Source organism: Grus americana, chromosome 34 (genome assembly GCF_028858705.1).
Source record: "Grus americana isolate bGruAme1 chromosome 34, bGruAme1.mat, whole genome shotgun sequence".
Lineage (NCBI taxonomy): Eukaryota > Metazoa > Chordata > Aves > Gruiformes > Gruidae > Grus > Grus americana.
The window spans coordinates 59,561-78,866 of NC_072885.1; the positions used below are offsets into that span (position 1 = coordinate 59,561).

Genomic DNA, 19,306 nt, shown 5'->3' on the forward strand with positions numbered 1-19,306 from the left:
TGGGGGGGGATCTGGGGACACTGGGGGGATCTGGGGATACTGGTGGGGTCCTGGGGATACTGGCGGGGTCCTGGGGGGCGATCTGGGGACACTAGGGAGGTCCTGGGGGCACTAGGAAGGGTCCTAGGGAGTCCTGAGAACACTGGGGGGGGGGGGGGGTCCTGGGGGCACTGGGAAGGGTCTGGGGGGGGATCTGGGGACACTGGGGGGATCTGGGGATACTGGTGGGGTCCTGGGGATACTGGTGGGGTCCTGGGGGGCGATCTGGGGACACTAGGGGGGTCCTGGGGGCACTAGGAAGGGTCCCAGGGAGTCCTGAGAACATTGGGGGGGTCCTGGGGGCACTGGGAAGGGTCCGGGGGGGATCTGGGGACACTGGGGGGATCTGGGGATACTGGTGGGGTCCTGGGGATACTGGCGGGGTCCTGGGGGGCGATCTGGGGACACTAGGGGGGTCCTGGGGGCACTAGGAAGGGTCCTAGGGAGTCCTGAGAACATTGGGGGGGTCCTGGGGGCACTGGGAAGGGTCCGGGGGGGATCTGGGGACACTGGGGGGACCTGGGGATACTGGTGGGGTCCTGGGGGCACGAGGAAGGGTCCTAGGGAGTCCTGAGAACACTGGGGGGGTCCTGGGGACACTGGGTAGGAGGGGGCGTGGCCAGAGCGCTTCGGGGGCGTGGCCGCGCTTTGCCTCGCCCTTTCCGCCACGTGACTCGCGTCCAAGATGGCGGCGCCCAGGGCGCTGGCGGCGGCGCGGCGGGTGGCGGCACGGGGATGGCGAGGGGCCGGGAGCGGGACGGGCGGAGGGGCCGGACCGGGGAGGAGCCGCTTGTACGAGCACGTGCGCGAGGGCCTGAGCGCGCGGCCGCAGCTGGACGTGACGGCGCTGAGCGAACGGGAGCTGGATCGGCGGCGGGGGTCGCTGAGGGGCGGTGACCTCCGCGAGATCGTGAGCGGGGCGGGGCCTCGGGGGGGCGGGGCCAAAGAGTGGAGGTGGGCGGGGTCTGTCGGGTGGGGGTGCGGGGAGGGGCGTGGCCTGAAGAGAGGGGGCGGGGCTTGGGGCGGGGTCTGCCTGGGAAGGGGGTCAGGGGTGGGGCCTCGGGGAGGGGCGGGGCCTGTGGAAAGGGGCGGGGCTTGGGGCGGGGTCTGCCTGGGAAGGGGCGGGGTCTCGGGTGGGCGGGGCCCACAGGGAAGGGGCGGGGTCTGGTATGAAGGGGCGGGGCTTATGGAGGAGCTGGGTGCTACTTGTGGGTCCTGAATGGGGCGGAGCTTGTGCGTGAGAGGGGACGTGCCCACCCACACCCCGCCCACCCCCCACACCCCACCCACCCCCCACACCACCCCCCACCCCCCCAGGTGCAGACCTGGTCCCGGCTGGGGGAGGTGCGGGCCGCCATCGCCCGCCTGGAGGCCGAGAAGGGACGGGTGGCCCAGGGCGTGCGGGCCCTGATGGTGAGACACCCCCCCACCCAGCCCCCACCCCTACACCCCCACCCCTTCCCCGTGACACCCCCACCCACCCACCCACCACGTCCCACCCGCTCTCCTCCTGCAGGCAGCCCACGACAAGGAGACGGCGGAAGCGGTAGGGACCCGAGGGGGGAGGGGGGGGGGAGCGCGGGGAACCCCACTCCCAACCGGGGGGGGGCTGCTGGGGGGGATGTGTGTCGTGTCCCCCCCCCCAGCCCCGTGTCCCCGCAGCTCCCCGCGTACGCAGCGCTGCGGGCCCGCGGCCGCCAGGTCCGGCTGCAGCTGCAGGAGCTGCTGGTCGAGGAGGCCGCCCTGGATGAACGTTTCTACCTCAAGGCCTTGCAGCTCCCCAACCGCACCCACCCCGAGGCGGTGAGCTGGGGCGGGGGTGTTGGGTGGGGGTCACCGTGTCCCCGTCCCCCCCCAACACCGTCTGACACCCCCTCTCCACCAGCCCGTCGGGGATGAGAGCCAGGCCCGCGTGCTGGAGGTGGTGGGACAGAAGCCAGGTATTGGGGGGGGGGGGGGGGGGGGGGGGGGCTGTGCCTCAGTTTCCCTGCGGTGATGCGGGGGGGGTGGAGGCAAGGAGGGTCCCCTGGGGCTGAGAGCAGCTCGGGGCGGGGGGGGGGGGTGAGGAGGAGGAAGGTTCCTCTAAGTGATGGGGGGTTTGGGGGGGGGAGCGAGGAGGAGGGCACCCTGTGGGGGGAAGAAGAGGGTTCCTGGGGTGAGGAAGGTTTTGGGGGGGGGGGGGGGGGGGGGGGGGGGGGGCGCAGAGGAGGGTCCTGGGGGTGAGGAAGAGGAGGGTCCCTGGGGTGAAGAAGGCTTTGGGAAGCAAGAGGAGGGTTCCCCGGGGCGAGGAAGGCTCCCGACGTTTCTGTCCCCGCAGCGTTTGATTTCAAGCCGAAGGGACACCTGGAGCTGGGCGAGGGGTTGGACATCATCCGCCAACGGTGAGCACCCATGGGCGCCGGGGCGGGGACAAACCGGGGCGTCGCACGCGCGTCCCCCACCCCGTGACGCAGGCGCGCGGGCGCGCGCGTGTCCCGCCTCGCGACGCAGGCGCCTGTCGCACGTTTCGGGACATCGTTCCTACTACCTGTGCGGGGCGGGGGCCCTGCTGCAGCACGCGTTGGTACGCTTCGTCCTCGCCAAGCTGCTGCCCAAGGTACGTGGCGGGAGGGGAGGGGGCGGCCGGGGAGGGGGGTCCCCACACCCCCCCCACCCCCAAAACACCCCTTTCCCCCCCCCCAGGGGTTCCTGCCCATGACGGTCCCCGATTTGCTGCGAGGCGCCGTTTTTGTAAGTGCCACCGCCGTCCCCCGTGTGCGTGTCCGTGTGTCCCCCCCTCCACAACGGCTCTGGGACCCCCCCAGTCACCCCCCCGTGTCCCGTCCGTGTCGTGTGTCCCCCCCCCCCCCCCCCCCCCGTCTCGCAGGAGGGCTGCGGCATGCAGCCCAACGCCACCCCCTCGCCCGTCTACAACATCGACCCCTCCCGTTTCGAGGATCTCTGCTTGGCCGGTACTTCCGAGGTGGGGATCGCAGGTGAGGGGGGGAAAAAAAAAAAAAAAAACCAAACCACCAAAAAAACGGGGCAAAACCCGGGGAAAACGGGGTCGGTGCGTTTGGGAACGCGCCGGGGGCCCCGCTGCCACCCCGCCAGCTCTGCCCTCCCCTCCAGGGTACTTCATGGACCACGCCGTGCGGCTGGAGGACTTGCCCATCAGGTACAGGGCGTCCCCCCGCTCCCCAGGAGCTCCCCAATCCCTGCTTGGGGCGGGGGGGGGGGGGGACACGACCCTGGGGACCCCCCAGCCCCTACCAGGGGGGACCCAGGCAGCCAGGGGGGGTCCTAACCCCCCCCCCCCTTTCCCCGGCAGGGTCGTCTGTTCCAGCACCTGCTACCGGGCCGAGACCGACACGGGACGGGAACCGTGGGGGCTCTACCGCGTCCACCAGTTCACCAAGGTACTGGGGAAACTGGGGGAAGGACCCCCAGCATTGGGGGGGGGGGGGGGGGGGAGACACCACACGGTGCTGTCCCTTGTCCCCACAGGTAGAGATGTTCGGGGTGACGGCGGCAGAGAGCGGTGCCGAGAGCGAGGCGCTGCTGGCCGAGTTCCTGGCTCTGCAGAAGGAGATTTTCTCCGAGCTGGGATTACATTACCGGTAAGAATGGGGTGCTGGGGGGGGGGGGTGTGGGGGTGTCATCCCCCCGCGTGCGTCCCCCCCAACCTCCCACAGCTGACAGCCCCCCCGCTCCCCGCAGCGTCCTCGACATGCCCACGCAGGAGCTGGGGCTCCCCGCCTACCGCAAGTTCGATATTGAAGCCTGGATGCCCGGACGGGGCAAATACGGGGAGGTGAGGGCAAATCCCCGGGGACACCCCCAAACACACCCCACACCCCCCCCAAATTTGGGGGCTGCACCAGTAACCTGAGGGCAGATCTCTCGCATTAAAGGGGTCCGCACCCACCCCACCCCCGGTTTGGGGTTTGCTGGGGAATTAGGAGAGGGAATGCACCCCACTGTGGGTGAACCCCCATTGTAGGGGGTCCCCAAATGCCTGTGACACACCCCCCCCCCCCTTTTGCCCCGTCCCCCCCAGATCTCCAGCGCCTCCAACTGCACCGACTACCAGAGCCGGCGCCTGAACATCATGTACAGCGACGGGGCCGGGCGGCTGCAGCACGCGCACACGGTGGGTGCTGGGGGGGAAGAGGGGGGCAAATCCCCCCCCCAGGAGGGGTCCCCAAACCCCTCTGCCCCCCATTAACCCCCCTGCCCCCCCCCCCCCCCAGGTGAACGGCACCGCCTGCGCCGTCTCCCGGATGCTCATCGCTCTCCTGGAGTGCAACCAGCTGCCGGTGCGTGCTGAGGGTGGAGGGGGGGGGGAACAGGTCCTGGGGGGTACCCCGGGGTGCTGGGGGGCACCCCAGGGTGCTGGGGGGCATCCTCACCCTGCCCTGTGCCCCCCAGGATGGCTGTGTCCGCGTGCCCCCCGCCCTGCAGCCCCTCGTCGGCCAGGACGTGCTCACCCGGCCCCCAGCCCCGCTTCTGCGCTACATCGGCCCCAATCAGCCCCGGGGGGGCCGCAAGGTACCTTGAGGCCGGGGATGGGGGAACCCCACGTCGCACCCCAAACCCGGGGGGACACCCCAGGCGGCTCCAGTGTCCCCACAAGGCACCCCAAGCATGGCGGGGGGTGGGGGGAACGACGACACTCCAGGTGGCCCCTGCGCCGGACGGGATAGGGAGGCAGGAAGACGGACGTCCCCGAGGAGGGGGACATGGGACACGCGGACACGGGACATGCGGACACGTCCCACGGGGACACGGGTGTCCCCCGCTGTTAACGAACCCCTGCAATAAACGCCGCCTTCACCACCCCCGCACCGCCCCCCCCCCCAAGAGCCGCACACGCGTTCCTCCGTGCTTTCGCACCCCGTAACCGCGTCACGGCCCGCGGCGGCGTGGGGCGCAGAGGAGAGAAACTGGGGCGACTGGGAGGTTACTGGGGATCCCTGGGGTGGGGGTGGGGGACCCGCCTGTTGCTGGGAGGAAGAGGAGGAGGGTGGCGGGGGGGCTGTGCGGTGGCCGAACACCTCTTTATTTTACAACAACCGATATAAATCCTCTACGCTACGACCGGGACGGGGAGGAGGGGGGGGCGGCAGGGATGGGATGGGGAGGGGGGGGGGGAGCGGGGGCTCCCCCAAAGTCCAGCCAACGGCATCGGGAGCCCCCAGATAAATAGGGGGGAGACTTGGGGGGTGGGGGAGCCCGTCAGTCCACGCAGCGCCCGCTGTTGATGACGATATCGTCGTATTCCTCCTGAGAGGGGGGACACACACAAACACCCAGCGCTCAGAATCCCACCCGTGAGTTTTTGGGGGGGGGGGGTTGCCAGGAGCAGGGTGAGCCCCCCCCCCTCAATTCTTGGGGGGAGGGCTGCCGAGAGCGAGGCGAACCCCTGTTAGCAGAGGAGCAAAGGGGATTTGGGGGTGCACGACGGGGCACTTACGTCGCTGTTGTCGCCGTCGCCCTCGTCGGGACTGTCCTCCGAATCCGCGGGGGGCTCCTGCGCCCCGAAATCCCGCAGCAGCTGAGGCAGACGGGGGTCGGGGCGGTGGCGGGCGCTGTAGAGGGGGGTGTACCCCACGTACATACGGGCGGCGGGGTCGGCGCCAGCGCGCAACAGGCACTCTGCCACCTCGGGGCTCTGCGCTTCCACCGCGAGGTGCAGGGGGCTGCGGCCGCAGCTGGGCTCCTTGGTGGGGGGCGGGGGGGGAAACGGGGGGTCAGGGGACGCGAGGGACACCCCCGTGCCCCCCCCGCCCCATCGCGGCACTCACCGCCTTGTTAAGGTCGGCGCCGGCGCTCAGCAGCAGCTCCACCATCGCCAGGTCTTTGCGGAGGACGGCGACGTGGAGGGGGGTGTAACCTGAGGGGGAAGGGGGGGGTCACCGCGGGGCCCCCCCTAACTGAAACCGTGCAGCCCCATGGTGTCCCCCCAACCCTCCGCCATCTCCCTACGGTGTCCCCGTTCCGTCCCCGTCCCCCCGCCTCCAGCCTCACGTCCCCGTCCCCCCCCCCCTCGCACCGTCGTAGTTGACGCTGTCGAGCTGGGCGCGCGCCTCCTCGTCGTGGGGTGCCGGGGGGATCCGGGGGGGCCCCAGGAGGTGGCGGGCGCAGCCGCGGCGGCCCTCGCGGCAGGCGAGGTGTAGCGCCGTGTGCCCCCCCCTCTCCTGCACGCACAGCCCCGCGCCCGCCGCCCGCAGCTTCCGCACGAAGCCGGACAGGCCCAGGATGACGGCGATGTGCAGCGCCGTCTGCGGGGAGAGAGACCCCTCAGGGAGGGAGAACGGGGAGCCCCCCGCCCGGAGGTTGGGGGGAGACACCCCCCAAAACCTGTCCCCCCCCTCCTCGTGTCGGTACCTGCCCCAGGTCGTTCTGCAGGTCCAGGTACTCGGTGCCTCCCGTGTACTGCAGGATGGAGTCCAGGAAAGCCTCGTGTTCGTGGATCACGGCCAAGTGCAGGGCCCTGGGGCGGAGGGAGGGGGCAGCGTTATGGGCTGTGAGGGGGGGGTCCCGCCACCCCCCCGGCCCCGTAGCGGGGGCAAGAGCGGCCCCTCCCGGGGGTCCTGCGTGGCCCCGTGGGTGCCCGGGGAGGGGGGGAAGGGGGATAGGACCCGCTGTCAGGGCCTTCCCGGGACTGGGGTTCCCCCACCCCGCCGCCCCGGGGAGCGGGGATCCCCGCCCGCACTCACGTGTCGCCGTCCTCGGTGAGGAAGCCCAGGACGTGCCGGAGCCAGGCCGCGGGGTTCACGGCGGCGGCCGCTAACGGCGACGAGGCCGCTCGTTCCTCTTCCTCTTCCTCGTCGGGAGGTTCAGCGAGGCGAACGGCGCTTACAGCCGCCGTGACGGGGCCCAGGGCCGTACCGGGACTGGCAGGCCCGGGGCTGGCGGGCAGCGGCCCCAACTGCCCCTCACCCAGCGAGCCAAGGCCGCTGTCGCACCACTCATCACCCTCGGGCCGCTTCACATCACCGGGAGGCGTCGGAGCCGCCGCCTCCGCGGCCGCCATAGCCGGGCCGCCGGGCTAAGGCCGCGCTCAGGGCCGCGCCGCCATGGGGCCGCCGCCGCCGTCGTCCCGGGAAATCCCCGCCGGGCCCGGCGATGGCGGCCGCGCGGGGCCTGTCGGGATCCGTAGTCCTCACAACACTTCCGGGGCGTCAGGCACGGGGTACGCCGGGAAATACCACGCTCTCCGCCTATCAGCGCCGTTCGCGGTGTACGCCGGGAGGTGTGGCCGTAAAGATAGAGGGGAGGCGCGATGGATTTCGGGAGGTGTGGTCGCTCTCCGCCTATCAGCGCAGCCCGTGGTGTAACGCCGGGAGGTGTGGCTGTGCGGCGCGGTGCACGCCGGGAGGTGTGGCTGTGCGGCGCGGTGCACGCCGGGAAGTGTGGCCCGGGCAGCGGCCGGCGTCCATGGCCGAGCCGGACGGTAACGGGGGGGGGGGGGGCGGCGGCGGCGGGAGGGGTCCGGGCCGGCGGGGATCCCCCCCCCTCCCTCTACGCGCCGCTGCCGCTGATCCCCTGTCCTCCTTCTCCCCCAGCTCCCGGTGCCCGCGGGGACGAGGCCGAGCGGGACGCGGAGTCACCGGTGAGTTCCCGGTGGTGCGCGTCCCCCCTCCCGGTACTGGTAACTTGGCCCCGGTGAGGCCTCCAGCAGCCTCTCACTCCTCTCCGGTTTCCCCGCAGGTCTCTGATACGGAGTTGGGTGCTTCGGGAGATTCTGAAAGTAAGTGTGGGGTTACGGCCCGGTCCGGGAGGAGGCCCCGGGGGCTGATCCTCCTCCCGTGCCGGTGCAGTGGAGCTGCTGCGGAGCCTCCTCTCCCGGACGCTGGGGCTGGGCGGGGAGAAACCGGAGAAGGTGCTGGACGAGCTGTCACTGGAGGGAGTGAGCCGGTTCCTGCGGAGCGACAAATGTACGGGGGGGGGAGACACCGGGACACCGGGGAGGCGGTTTTGGAGGGTGGGGGGAGAACCGGGGAGGTGGTTTGGGGGGGGAGAGGGAACCGGGGAGGCGGTTTTTGGGGGCGAGAATCGAGGAGGTGGTTTGCGGGGGGGGGAACCGGGGAGGTGGTTTTGGGGGGCGAGAACCGAGAAGGTGGTTGGTGGGGGGGGGGGATGGGAACCGGGGAGGCAGTTTTGGGGGGGGGAACCGGGGAGGCGGGTTTGAGGTGCCACCCTTCAGCCCTTTATTTCCCGCCCCCCCCAGGTAAGAACGTCGTGTGCATGGTGGGTGCCGGGATCTCCACCTGTGAGTACGGTTTGGGGGGGCACAGACACAAATTTGGGGGGGGGGGGGTCCTGATGGTCCCCCTGCTCCTCCCCGAGCCACCCCCCCCTCCCACCCACAGCCGCCGGGATCCCCGATTTCCGTTCGCCCGGCACCGGCCTCTACGCCAACCTGCAGAGCTACGACCTGCCCTACCCCGAGGCCATCTTCGAAATCAGCTTCTTCAAGGTACCGACCCCCCCCCACTGCCACTTTGGGGGGAGGGGGGGGTCTCAGAGACCCCCCCAATTCCCTGAGCGCCTCGTGTGTCGTCCCCCCCCACAGCAACACCCTGAACCCTTCTTTGCCCTGGCCCGGGAGCTCTACCCGGGGCAGTTCAAGGTAAGACTCTCCCTGGTCTCAGTTTCCCCTGGCTGCAGCCCCCCCCCAAAACCTTCCCGGGGGCTCCCCCCCCCCAAAAAAAACCTGACCCCCCCATTCTCTGTGCGTGCGTGTGTCCCCCCAGCCCACGGTGTGTCACTACTTCATGCGGCTGCTGCAGGAGAAGGGGCTGTTGCTGCGCTGCTACACCCAGGTAGGGACCCCTCAACGTCAGGGAGGGAGTCGGGGGGGGGGGGGGTCTGGGGGAGTTTGGGGGGTGGGGGGGGGCTCGAGGTGCCCCTGACCACACCCCCCCCCCCCCACAACGTCACGCCCCAGTAGAACATCGACACGCTGGAGCGGGTGGCGGGGCTGGAGCCCGAGCTGCTGGTGGAAGCTCACGGCACCTTCTTCACCTCCCACTGCCTGCGCCCGTCCTGCCGGCAGCCCTACAGCCTCCAGTGGATGAAGGGTACGGGGTGGGGGGCCGGGAACATTGGGGGGGGGGGGGGCCATGGGACACCCCCAACCCCCCCCCGGGGCACCGCTGAGGCTGGGGGCGGGGGTGGCACGTCCCTGGTTGGGTGAGGGGACAGCTCAGGGTGGGCAAGGGGGTCCCCGTGCTCCGGGATGGGGTCCTAACGGGAGACTGTTCTCCCCCAGTGCCCCCCACCCCGTGTTCCTGTGTCTCCCCCTGACCCCCCCCCCCAATATCCCTCTGCCTTCCCCCCCCCCACTGAGCTCTCCCGTCCCCGTTTCTTCCAGAAAGGATTTTCTCGTCCCTCGTCCCCAAATGCGAGAAGTGCCAGAGCGTGGTGAAACCTGGTGAGTTGGGGGGGGGGGCCCGGGAGGGGCTGTACACACCCCCCCCAATGCTCCAAGGGGGCGCGTGGGGCCCCCCCCCGCCTCGGCCCTTCCGCTCACCTCCCGTTCCCCCCCCCCCAGACATCGTTTTTTTCGGGGAGAGCCTCCCCTCGCGCTTCTTCACCCTCCTGCAGTCGGTGAGTGGGTTGGGGGGGGGGGGGGCAGCCCCCGCAGCCCCCTCGGATTTGGGGAAGGGGGGGGGGGGGGCGTCACACCGGTGGCCCTGCGGTGACGTCCCCTCTCCCCCTCCCAGGACTTCCAGAAAGTCGACCTGCTCCTCATCATGGGCACCTCGCTGCAGGTCCAGCCCTTCGCCTCCCTCGTCGGCAGGTCTGCACCCCCCCCCCCAGCTCCTCGGGTCCCCCCCAATCGTGTGTCCCCCCCCGCCAGCTCCCCACCACCCCCCCATGACTGTTCCCTCCTCTCTCCTCCCGCACAGGGTCCCCACCAACACCCCCCGACTCCTCATCAACAAGGAGAAGACGGGGCAGGTGAGGGTGGGGGGGTTTGGGGGGGCCGCTAAAGTGGGGGGGCACCTTGAGGGGGGGGTAGATGGGATTGGGAGGGTACTGGGGGGGGGCACACGGGTGCTGCTGTCTCCCCCCGTCACCCTCATTTTCCCCCCCGCCCCAGAGCGACCCCCTCATGTCCCTCATGGGCTTCGGCTGCGGCATGGACTTCGATTCGGACAAGGCTTACAGGCAGGGGGGGTTCGGGGGGGGGTTGGGGGTTCGGGGGGGGTTTGGGGGTTCAGGGGGGGCTGCAGGGGAGGCGTTTGGGAGGGACCGGGATGCCTAGCATCCATGGGGAAGCGGGGGGGGGGGGCAGCACCTCCAGGTCTCTGTGCCGGTGTGTGGGGAGGTGGGGGGAGTTAGGGCCCCCCGAGGTGGTTTTGGGGGGTACCCCCAGGTGGTTTGGGCTCCCCCCCCACACCTGCGCCCCCTCCCACGGGTCCCTCTGTCCCCGCAGGGACGTGGCCTGGCTCGGGGAGTGCGACGCCGGCTGCCTGGCGCTGGCAGAGCTGCTGGGCTGGAAGGTACCTCCTGCCCCCCTCCGTGGCAATTTTGGGGGGGCGGGGGGGGGGGTGGTGTCCTGCTCTCTGAGCCCGCACCCCCCTCTCTCCCTCACCATCCCCATCCCTGTCCCCGCAGAAAGAGCTGGAGGAGCTGGTGAGGAGGGAACACGCTGCCATCGATGCCAAGGCCGCCCGGGGGGGCGAGGGCAAGGCCCGGGGGGGCGACGGGGAGAGCCCAGGAGCCAGCGGCGAGAGCCCGGGGGGCAGCCAGGACCCCACGCCGTAGCGTGGAGTCGGGGAGCCGCTACATTAAACGGCCGCAGAGACGGGTTATTGTCCTCGTCTGTTCCCTTCGGGGTGGGGGGGGGGCAAGAAGGGAGGAGGTACGGGTGCGGGGGGGTACTGGGGGGGATTCCCAGGGTGGTAAGGGGGCCTGGAAATGAGGGGTTATTGGGGTGGGGGGGTCCTAGGATGCTGGGGGTTAAAGGGACCAGGAACAAGGGGGTGCTGGAGTGGGGGTCCCTGTCATTGGGGGGTACTGGGGGGGGGGGGGGTCAATGGAGGTGGGAACTGGAGTGTTAATGGGGCTGGGTACTGGGATACTGGGGCTGCCCCCGCCAGCAGTGCACAGCCTGGAGGGGGGGGGGGCTTTCCCCTTCCCCCTCCCACCCCACCCCGTTTTCCAGCCTTTTTTCCAGGATTTGTGCAATAAAGCGCTTTATTTCTAAAACCCTGCTGCGTCCTGCCCGGCCCTGGAGGGGGGGGGTGTGTTTGGGGGGATCCCTGCCCAGTTTGGGGGTCTTGGGCGGGGGGGGCCTGCCTAGCCCTGGAGGGGGTCCTTACCCGGTTTGGGGGCCCTGGGGGGGTGTCCCTGCCCGGTTTGGGGGGGTCCCTGCCCGGTTTGAGGGTTTTGGAGGGGGCCCTGCCCAGTTTGGGGGCCCTGAGGGGGGCCCTGCCTGGCTCTGGGGGGTCCTTACCCGGTTTGGGGGCCCTGGGGCGGTCCCTGCCCGGTTTGGGGGTTCCCTGCCCGGTTTGGGGGCCTTGGGGGGGTCCCTGCCCGGTTTGGGGGTTCCCGCCGGTCCCTACCTGAGGGGGCGCGGTGGGACAGGGCCGGCGCCAAGGGGCGCGGGCCAATTCGAAGTGAAGGCTGAGGAAAACGGCCAATCAGAGCGCGGGACGGCAGGCGCGAGGGTTGATAGGCGGGAGGGTTAGCCAATGGGCGGGGGGATGGCCCGGTGGGAGAAGCTGAAGGGGATGTGAGAGGCATGAGAGGAGCCAATCAGAGCCCAGGTGATTGATGGCGTTGCCTTTGACCAATAGCCGGACGAGTCTCCGCCGAAAGGACCTCTGGGAGCACCCGGAGAGGCGCTAGACGAAGGCGGGGCCTGAGTGCAGGGCCATGAAGAAGGGCGGGGCGCCATCCAGAGAGGCAGCCGCTCCAGCCAACCAGCTCGGTGGGCGGGCGGACGGACACGGACTGTGGCCAATGGAAGACAGTAGCGCCTCTAACGGGCAGAAGCGCGGGCGAATGAACGCGAGGATGGCGGACCGGCGGGGCCAATAGCGGCGGAGGGCGGGGCCCACGACAGAGGGGCAGCGCCGTGAACCAATAGACCGGGAGTCCCGCCTTGAGTGGCGAGGGGGAGGGCCAATAGGGGCGTGGCGGAGGCGGCGCGGCGGAGTGAGGCGCCATGTCGCGGCGGCGGTGGCGGGGTCCGCAGAGCGCGGAGGGCAGCGGCCGCGGGGGCGAGATGGGGAAGATGGCGGCGGGCGGCGGCGGTGGGGGCGGCTCGGGTCGCTACTACGGTGGGGGCGGCGAGGGCGGCCGCGCTCCTAAGCGTCAGAAGACGGAGAACGCGGAACCGCCGCCGCACGGGCCTGGCGGGCCGGGGGGAGCTGGCGGCGGGCCTGGCGCTGCCGGAGCGGTGAGCGGGGTCGGGGGGTGGGAGGCGGTTGGGCCCTTGGGAGGTGCGGGGGGGGGAGGAGGAGGAGGAGGAGGAGGCGGCGGCATCATGGCGGGGCCTGAGGCGGGGGGCGTGGAAGGCCCTGGGGAGGGGCGGGGGGTGGCGCCGGGCTGGGGCGGGGGAGGGAAGGGTTTTTTGGGGAGGGGGGATGGGGCTCCAGCGGGGCGGGATGAGGCCTGAGGGGGCAAAACGCCCCCCGTGGTGGGGGGGGGGGGGGGTTAAGGGGCTGGAGAGGGCAGGGTTCATAGGGAGAGGATTGGGGTCCGGGGGGGGGCGGGTAACGCAGGGGCAGACTGGGCCTGAGAGGGCTGGAAGTGGGGGGGCAGGGTAGGTCTGGGGGTCGGCAGAGGGCGTGGGGGGTGTTTAGGGGGTCTGGGATTGCTTGGAGGGGGTGTGGGCTAGGCTAAGGCCTTGGGGCTCAGGTCAGGGCCATGGGGATGCCGGAACCGTGGTGCAGGACCCTCGGTGGTGGCCGAGACCTTACCTGGGGTTGTTTTTCATGGTGCTTTCGGGGGAGTCAAGAGGCTTTGGTGGCTCAGGGTGGGCACGGTACTGAGCCAAAACCTTCTCTCCTGGCAGGAGAACTACGACGACCCTCACAAGACGCCCGCCTCCCCCGTGGTGCACATCCGGGGGCTGATCGACGGCGTCGTGGAGGCCGATCTCGTGGAGGCCCTTCAGGAGTTTGGCCCCATCAGGTGAGGAGAAGCGTTGGGGGACGCGCGCGGTGACGGTGACACCGCGGTGTCGCTCTGACCGCGGCCTTTGCCGTCCCAGCTACGTGGTGGTGATGCCCAAGAAGAGACAAGCCTTGGTGGAGTTTGAGGATATCCTCGGCGCCTGCAACGCCGTTAATTACGCAGCCGACAACCAGATTTATATCGCTGGCCACCCCGCCTTCGTCAACTATTCCACCAGCCAGAAGATATCCCGCCCCGGGGACACGGATGATTCCAGGGGCGTCAACAACGTCCTGCTCTTCACCATCCTCAACCCCATCTACTCCATCACGACGGTGGGTGACGCGCCAGGGGAACCCCGAGGGTTTGGGAAGCGTGGATCTGTCCTGGCCCTGGCATCGGCTGCTTTGGGGGGGCTCTGGGGGGCTGCCGCTGCACCCCCGGCCGGGTCCCTCACACCTTCTGGCCTCTCCCGTCCCACAGGACGTGCTGTACACCATCTGCAACCCCTGCGGCCCAGTGCAGAGGATCGTTATCTTCAGGAAAAACGGCGTCCAGGCCATGGTGGAATATCCTTCTGTGCCCTGAAAGCCCGGGGCTGCCTCTCTCGTGGTTGTGTTTTAATTTTTTCTGCTGTGGGTTGGTTCGGTTCTGCCTCAGAGCGGTCCCGTCCGTTCTCCCAGACAACAAAACCCACCCTAACGACTTTCTGATTTCGGTAAACGTCCTTAACGCCGCCAACGTTTGACTCGGTGCAGAGCGCCCAGCGAGCCAAGGCGTCCCTCAACGGGGCCGACATTTACTCCGGGTGCTGCACGCTGAAAATCGAATACGCCAAGGTAAGCGTCCCCGCCGGCAGCGCGCAGCCCCCTCGTTGGGGTGACGCCGCTGACGCCTGACGTTCCTCCGGGTGTCTTTTCGCAGCCAACGCGCCTCAACGTCTTCAAGAACGACCAGGATACCTGGGACTACACCAACCCCAACCTCAGCGGACAAGGTAATCCCCGATGAAGCGCTTTGTAACCTACGCACACGGCCGGGCACAGCACTCTCATACCGACCCACAATATGTAATGCCATTCGCCTGCCCGTACCTTCAGCCGGAGCTGGCGCGGGCTCGACGGGGAGAGGGCTTCGAGGTGGGGACGGGGGGGGGGGGCGCGGGGAGGGACGAAATGAGTCAAAAATAACGAGCGGCGATGGCCGGGGGTTCCTCTCGGTGGTCTGTTCTGCGCGTTGCTTGTCGGGGAGCATCGGTGTCAGGCGCGTGAAGCGAGGGGGAGTCTCTGCACCAGCGATACGCGGTTGTTTCTTTACGGTTTTTTATAATATTTAATGAGTTTCTGGTGGTTCGGGCTGGGGTGGGGGAAGTGCCATTGCTTTCTTGTGTCTGCCCCGCTGCCGGCTCTTTGCGTGCCTCATCTTCCGAACCGGATTTACCAAATCGGGGCTGCGTCGCCCTCCCGGAGCCGAGGGGCGAGTCGGAAACGGCCTGTCCGTAAAACCGGAGGGGAAATGCCAGCTCCCTTGAGCTTGGGGAGGCGGGGGGGGGGGGAACACAACAACAAGACACCCCCCAGCCCCTGATGCTCGCCGGATGCCGGGGCGGCCGTTGAAGCCCTCCGTGTCGGGCTGCGCAGGGTCAGCCCCGCACGCGGAGCTTGGCGACGCTTGTTTTGGGGTTGTTTTGGGGTTTTTTTTTGAAGTAAAAAGGCTTCGTGTTTTAAAGCCGGGGTGTCGGCGCCGGGCGGCCTCGAAGCGGGGAGGGGGTGGGATGGGCACGAGGTTTTGGGGTGGGGGGGGGGGGGTGGGGGGGAGCGGATTTCGCTGCGGGAGCCACCGTCTGCCGGACACCCCCGCTTTTCAAAGCTGCAGAGCCGTTGAGGTGCGGACGCAAGCAATGGCATTACATGAGTTAGCGAGGGGCAGAGCTCTCCTCCCGATCCATACGTAGAAGATGTGCAGAGCCGCAGGGGCGAGAAGGGGCTCGCTGGGATTTGGGGCAAGAGGAGGGGCGGGTGTGCGGTAACGTGGCCTTTCCCAGCTCCGAGCAGTCATTTGCACATAACCCCGGGGACCGTACAACAGCGGAAGTCCCGAATGGGCCGTGACCTGCCTCTGCACATTCCTCACACCACACAGTGTAGAAAACTTTACTGGAGAAAACACGCAGCATCCAGAAAAAACAAGCAGCAGCTTGAGCTCATTACATCAAGGACACAACACCGTGGCCCAAGGACTATCTACAGCACAGAGAGAGAAAGAGGCGCAGCATGCCACAGCAGACATTTACCTTTACTTACCAAAACCAGACCAAACCGAACCCACGAAGGTACACAGAACTAGAAAACACAGCCCAGAGGGTCCTCAAAACAAGCCCAGCAGCGCTCTTACCGGAGACCGGAATAGATCTGAGGCCCTCCAAGACCTTAGGATTGCTCTCAGCACGGTTTGGTTTGGGAGGGGCAGTTCCTTTGCTTTACGCTGTTTCTCCTGCAGTCCTCAACTGCCACCATATCAGCGCCAAGCGGAGACAAAAAAAAAAAACCAAACCAAACCAAAAAAAAAAAAAAAACCAAAAAACCCCCCCCAAAAAAAAAAAAAACCAAAACCAAAACACCCCAGACAAAGCAACCCCCAAACCAAGGGCACACAGGTCCCTAGGAGGCCGTAGCTGGGGCCGTGCGGGGCTGGCGCAGGCACATTGCCATTACAGAGGAGACACGCACACGGGAAAGAGCTACACAGAGCCAGGAGCACCACGTTTTACAGCACAACACAAAGTGTGAAACACGGAGGAACACTCTCATTATCACACCTTTATGTCCTCTCTGTCGGTATCTCCTGAGGACTAAACATCTGTGAGACCTTTTTTTTTTTTGTTGGTTTTTTTTTTTAAAAAAAAAAAATTTTACTATTTTTATTTTTTTTTCTAAAGAAAAATTGTAGCGGTTTGTGCCTTTGACCTGTGTTTATGACTCTGAAACCATGTGATGCAGGGTCGCAGTGTATGTTTGATGGGACGCCATCTTTCAGAACTGTGCTAACTCACTCTTGAAGCGTCCAATGGTAAGAGAAATACAGAAATTTTTATATGACAATGGACATTGTACTTTGTACTCCCGCTGTAAGTAGCCCTTTTCAATCTTTGTAATCGACTCGGAATAAACCTGTACGAAACCCGGTCGTGTAAAGGGAAGAGAAGAGCAACTGTACGGTGACATGAGCGTGTTTATGCCTTGTATGTGATGGCTCGTTTTAACCTGTTACTGCTGTTGCTTTGCTGCCTGTACCAGTCTCGCTCCCTCTCCCGTTTTGGCGGGGCGGGGAGATGTCTTGCCACTTTTTTTTTTTTTTTGGAGATCATTTAATTTATATTTTTATTTTTCCTTTCTGTACATTAAGTTTTTAATTATCTTATTATTTTAATTTTTTTTTTTTTTTTTTTTAACGGCTGTGTAGAAATTAAAATTAGCGACATCCCGGAGGTCGGGGGCACGGAGTGGGGCGCTCCCCTCGCCGTACCTCCCCCCTTACCTAGTCAGCTTAGGGGCGGGGGGAGCCCGGGGCTGGTCCCCGGTGGGTGGGAGGGGGGTAGGATTGGGGCGTGGGAGGAGGTGGGGAGGGGGGGGGGGGGCTCCCAGATTCGGCCCCCTCGCTCCCACCGGGGCTCTCCATCAACACGGGGGGGTCCCGGTCGGGAGCGGGGGGCGCAGGGCTTGGGAGCCAGCCCTGCCGTCACCCTCCTGGGGTAGCTGGGGGATCCCCAAAATCTCTCCAGGGCCAGGCCGGGGTATCAGGGACCGGAGGGACCCCTGGCACCCTGGGGAGTGGTTGGCCCCCCCCCACCACCCCCCTTTCTCTCCGAGACCACCCTAACCTCTCCTTCCACCCGCAGGAGACCCGGGCGGCAACCCCAACAAGCGCCAACGGCAGCCCCCGCTCCTGGGAGACCACCCCGCGGAGTACGGTATGGCGTCCTTGCGACGGGGCGGGGGGGAGAGTCACGGGAGGGGGGGTCTCCAACCCTCTCCCTGCGCAGGAGGACCCCACGGCGGATACCACGGGCACTACCACGACGAGGGCTACGGCCCCCCGCCACCCCACTACGAAGGGAGAAGGATGGGACCTCCGGTGGGGGGGCACCGCCGGGGACCCAGCCGGTACGGCCCCCAGTACGGTCACCCGCCGCCGCCACCGCCGCCGCCGGAGTACGGCCCCCACGCCGACAGCCCCGTCCTCATGGTCTACGGCTTGGATCAGTCCAAGATGAACTGCGACCGCGTCTTCAACATCTTCTGCCTCTACGGAAACGTGGAGAAGGTAAACGAGGGGGTTCCCCTGGGAGGGGGGGGGTGTCTGGGGTTCCCCGAGGGGTCTTCGCCCCACCGCCGCTTCTTCCAGGTCAAGTTCATGAAGAGCAAGCCGGGGGCAGCCATGGTGGAGATGGCGGACGGTTACGCCGTGGATCGGGCCATCACCCACCTCAACAACAACTTCATGTTCGGGCAGAAGCTCAACGTCTGGTAGGTCTCGATTTGGGGGGGGGGGGGGGTACGGGCAGCGACGGGCAGCCCCTGCCTCTGACCCCCCTGCCCGTCCCGCTGACCCCCCTGCCCGTCCCGCTGAGCCCCCTGCCCGTCCCGCAGCGTTTCCAAGCAGCAGGCCATCATGCCCGGACAATCCTACGGCCTGGAGGACGGATCCTGTAGCTACAAGGACTTCAGCGGCTCCCGCAACAATCGCTTCTCCACCCCCGAGCAGGCGGCCAAGAACAGGATCCAGCACCCCAGCAACGTCCTCCACTTCTTCAACGCGCCCTTGGAGGTGACCGAGGACAACTTCTACGAGGTACGGGGGGGGGGGCGGCCGTGCCGTCCCTTCCTTCTCCTCCTCTTCCTCCTCCTCGCTTCGTCCTTTTCCTCTTCTCCTTACTACTTTGCCTCCCTTCTTCCTCTTTATTTTCCTTCTCTCCTTTTTCTTCCCGTTTCCTTTTCATCTTCCTTTTCTTTCTCCTCCTCCCTTTTTCCTTTTCATCTTCCTTTCTCCTTTCTCCTCCTCCCTTTTTCCTTTTCATCTTCCTTTCTCCTTTCTCCTCCTCCCTTTTTCCTTTTCATCTTCCTTTCTCCTTTCTCCTCCTCCCTTTTTCCTTTTCATCTTCCTTTCTCCTTTCTCCTCCTCCCTTTTTCCTTTTCATCTTCCTTTCCTTTCTCCTCCTCCCTTCTTCCTTTTCATCTTCCTTTCTCCTCCTCCCTTCTTCCTTTTCATCTTCCTTTCTCCTTTCTCCTCCTCCCTTCTTCCTTTTCATCTTCCTTTCTCTTTCCTTCTCCTTGCTGCTTTCTTTTTCTCCCCCCTTTTTTTTTCCTACTCTCCTTCCCTTTTCTTTCCATTCTTCCCCCTCCTCCACCAGCCGCTGACACCCCCCCCCTTTCTCCCCCCCCCCAGATCTGCGACGAGCTGGGGGTGAAGCGCCCTTCCTCGGTCAAGGTCTTCTCTGGGAAGAGTAAGTGTCGGGGCTGTGGGTGTCCCGGGTGCCGTGGGTGCCCCGGGGTCCCCCTCCTGTCCCAGTTGGGGGGGTGGGGGTGGCACGGCCGCCGCAGCCCCCGGGCTGAGGAAGAGACGCCCCCCCGCAGGTGAACGCAGCTCCTCAGGGCTGCTGGAGTGGGACTCCAAGAGCGACGCCCTGGAGACCCTCGGCTTCCTCAACCACTACCAGATGAAGAACCCCAGTAAGTGATGGGGGGGGGCACACACACCCCCCAACCCCCCCCCGGACCCCCAAACCCCCCCTACAGCCCCCCCTAACCCCCCTTTTTCTTCTCCCCCAGACGGGCCGTACCCCTACACGCTGAAACTCTGCTTCTCCACCGCCCAGCACGCCTCCTAACTGGGGACCCCCACCCCGCGGGTGGTTCCCCCCCCAAAAAAAAAACCCCTCTGTTTGTTTGTTGTTTTTTTTTTTAAAAAAAAAAAACTAAACTTCAGGAGTGACCACCCAGCGACACCCCCACCCACCCCTTTACCCCCCCATTTTTAAGGAGAATGATTGTACATGTGCTCGGTCGTCGTGCCCCCCCCCCCCCCCCCCCCCCCCCGCCCTCGCGCCTTTCAATAAACTCGTTTGGAAAACACCTCCCACGTTTTGGGG

The 19,306-nt window shown here is 66.8% G+C and overlaps 4 protein-coding genes across 6 annotated transcripts; 3 read left to right on the forward strand and 1 right to left on the reverse strand.

Moving 5' to 3' along the window:
• Positions 1-720: 720 nt before the first annotated feature.
• On the forward strand, positions 721-4,857 carry SARS2 (seryl-tRNA synthetase 2, mitochondrial). Its single transcript, XM_054808128.1, has 16 exons — positions 721-949; positions 1,357-1,452; positions 1,556-1,585; positions 1,702-1,842; positions 1,925-1,979; positions 2,357-2,420; positions 2,530-2,635; positions 2,722-2,769; positions 2,906-3,014; positions 3,151-3,196; positions 3,350-3,437; positions 3,526-3,638; positions 3,739-3,832; positions 4,079-4,171; positions 4,272-4,337; positions 4,450-4,857. The coding sequence occupies exons 1-16, from the start codon at positions 725-727 to the stop codon at positions 4,576-4,578; spliced, it is 1,503 nt and encodes a 500-aa protein (XP_054664103.1). The 5' UTR covers positions 721-724; the 3' UTR covers positions 4,579-4,857.
• Positions 4,858-5,063: 206 nt separating this feature from the next.
• On the reverse strand, positions 5,064-7,191 carry NFKBIB (NFKB inhibitor beta). Its single transcript, XM_054808130.1, has 6 exons — positions 6,741-7,191; positions 6,409-6,514; positions 6,074-6,302; positions 5,826-5,914; positions 5,495-5,740; positions 5,064-5,304 (listed from the first exon to the last, which is right to left on the reverse strand). Exons 1-6 carry the CDS (start codon positions 7,055-7,057, stop codon positions 5,257-5,259), a joined length of 1,035 nt encoding a protein of 344 aa, XP_054664105.1. The 5' UTR covers positions 7,058-7,191; the 3' UTR covers positions 5,064-5,256.
• Positions 7,192-7,379: 188 nt separating this feature from the next.
• On the forward strand, positions 7,380-10,864 carry SIRT2 (sirtuin 2). The gene is made up of 16 exons (XM_054808125.1): positions 7,380-7,477; positions 7,590-7,636; positions 7,735-7,774; positions 7,845-7,961; positions 8,255-8,296; positions 8,397-8,503; positions 8,600-8,656; positions 8,781-8,849; positions 8,978-9,107; positions 9,401-9,460; positions 9,581-9,636; positions 9,753-9,829; positions 9,939-9,990; positions 10,133-10,200; positions 10,469-10,535; positions 10,651-10,864. Exons 1-16 carry the CDS (start codon positions 7,462-7,464, stop codon positions 10,798-10,800), a joined length of 1,155 nt encoding a protein of 384 aa, XP_054664100.1. The 5' UTR covers positions 7,380-7,461; the 3' UTR covers positions 10,801-10,864.
• A 1,314-nt stretch (positions 10,865-12,178) lies between these two features.
• Positions 12,179-19,290, forward strand: HNRNPL (heterogeneous nuclear ribonucleoprotein L). Of its 3 annotated transcripts, none has more exons than XM_054808184.1 (13): positions 12,179-12,439; positions 13,058-13,176; positions 13,256-13,493; positions 13,642-13,727; positions 13,901-13,997; positions 14,083-14,155; positions 17,057-17,128; positions 17,201-17,481; positions 17,563-17,684; positions 17,808-18,009; positions 18,604-18,661; positions 18,792-18,887; positions 18,987-19,290. In XM_054808184.1, exons 1-13 carry the CDS (start codon positions 12,206-12,208, stop codon positions 19,043-19,045), a joined length of 1,737 nt encoding a protein of 578 aa, XP_054664159.1. In that variant the 5' UTR covers positions 12,179-12,205; the 3' UTR covers positions 19,046-19,290. The 3 variants fall into 3 exon arrangements, with proteins under 3 accessions (XP_054664159.1, XP_054664156.1, XP_054664157.1); XM_054808182.1 differs by having other exon boundaries at positions 12,194-12,439; positions 18,759-18,887; XM_054808181.1 differs by having other exon boundaries at positions 12,187-12,439; positions 17,057-17,481.
• The last annotated feature ends 16 nt before the right edge of the window (positions 19,291-19,306 follow it).

Coding starts and splice junctions, on each gene's coding strand:
- SARS2 (XM_054808128.1), top strand. CDS start 725: ATGGCGGCGCCCAGGGCGCTGGCGGCGGCGCGGCGGGTGGCGGCACGG. Junction 1,843..1,924: donor ACCGCACCCACCCCGAGGCG/GTGAGCTGGGGC, acceptor CCTCTCCACCAG/CCCGTCGGGGATGAGAGCCA. Junction 1,980..2,356: donor GGTGGTGGGACAGAAGCCAG/GTATTGGGGGGG, acceptor CTGTCCCCGCAG/CGTTTGATTTCAAGCCGAAG.
- NFKBIB (XM_054808130.1), bottom strand. CDS start 7,057: ATGGCGGCCGCGGAGGCGGCGGCTCCGACGCCTCCCGGTGATGTGAAG. Junction 5,915..6,073: donor CGACAGCGTCAACTACGACG/GTGCGAGGGGGG, acceptor CTTCCCCCTCAG/GTTACACCCCCCTCCACGTC. Junction 5,741..5,825: donor GCGCCGACCTTAACAAGGCG/GTGAGTGCCGCG, acceptor CCCCCCACCAAG/GAGCCCAGCTGCGGCCGCAG.
- SIRT2 (XM_054808125.1), top strand. Junction 9,991..10,132: donor ACAAGGAGAAGACGGGGCAG/GTGAGGGTGGGG, acceptor CCCCCGCCCCAG/AGCGACCCCCTCATGTCCCT. Junction 10,536..10,650: donor CAGAGCTGCTGGGCTGGAAG/GTACCTCCTGCC, acceptor CTGTCCCCGCAG/AAAGAGCTGGAGGAGCTGGT.
- HNRNPL (XM_054808181.1), top strand. CDS start 12,206: ATGTCGCGGCGGCGGTGGCGGGGTCCGCAGAGCGCGGAGGGCAGCGGC. Junction 13,494..13,641: donor CCATCTACTCCATCACGACG/GTGGGTGACGCG, acceptor CCCGTCCCACAG/GACGTGCTGTACACCATCTG. Junction 18,662..18,791: donor CAAGGTCTTCTCTGGGAAGA/GTAAGTGTCGGG, acceptor GCCCCCCCGCAG/GTGAACGCAGCTCCTCAGGG.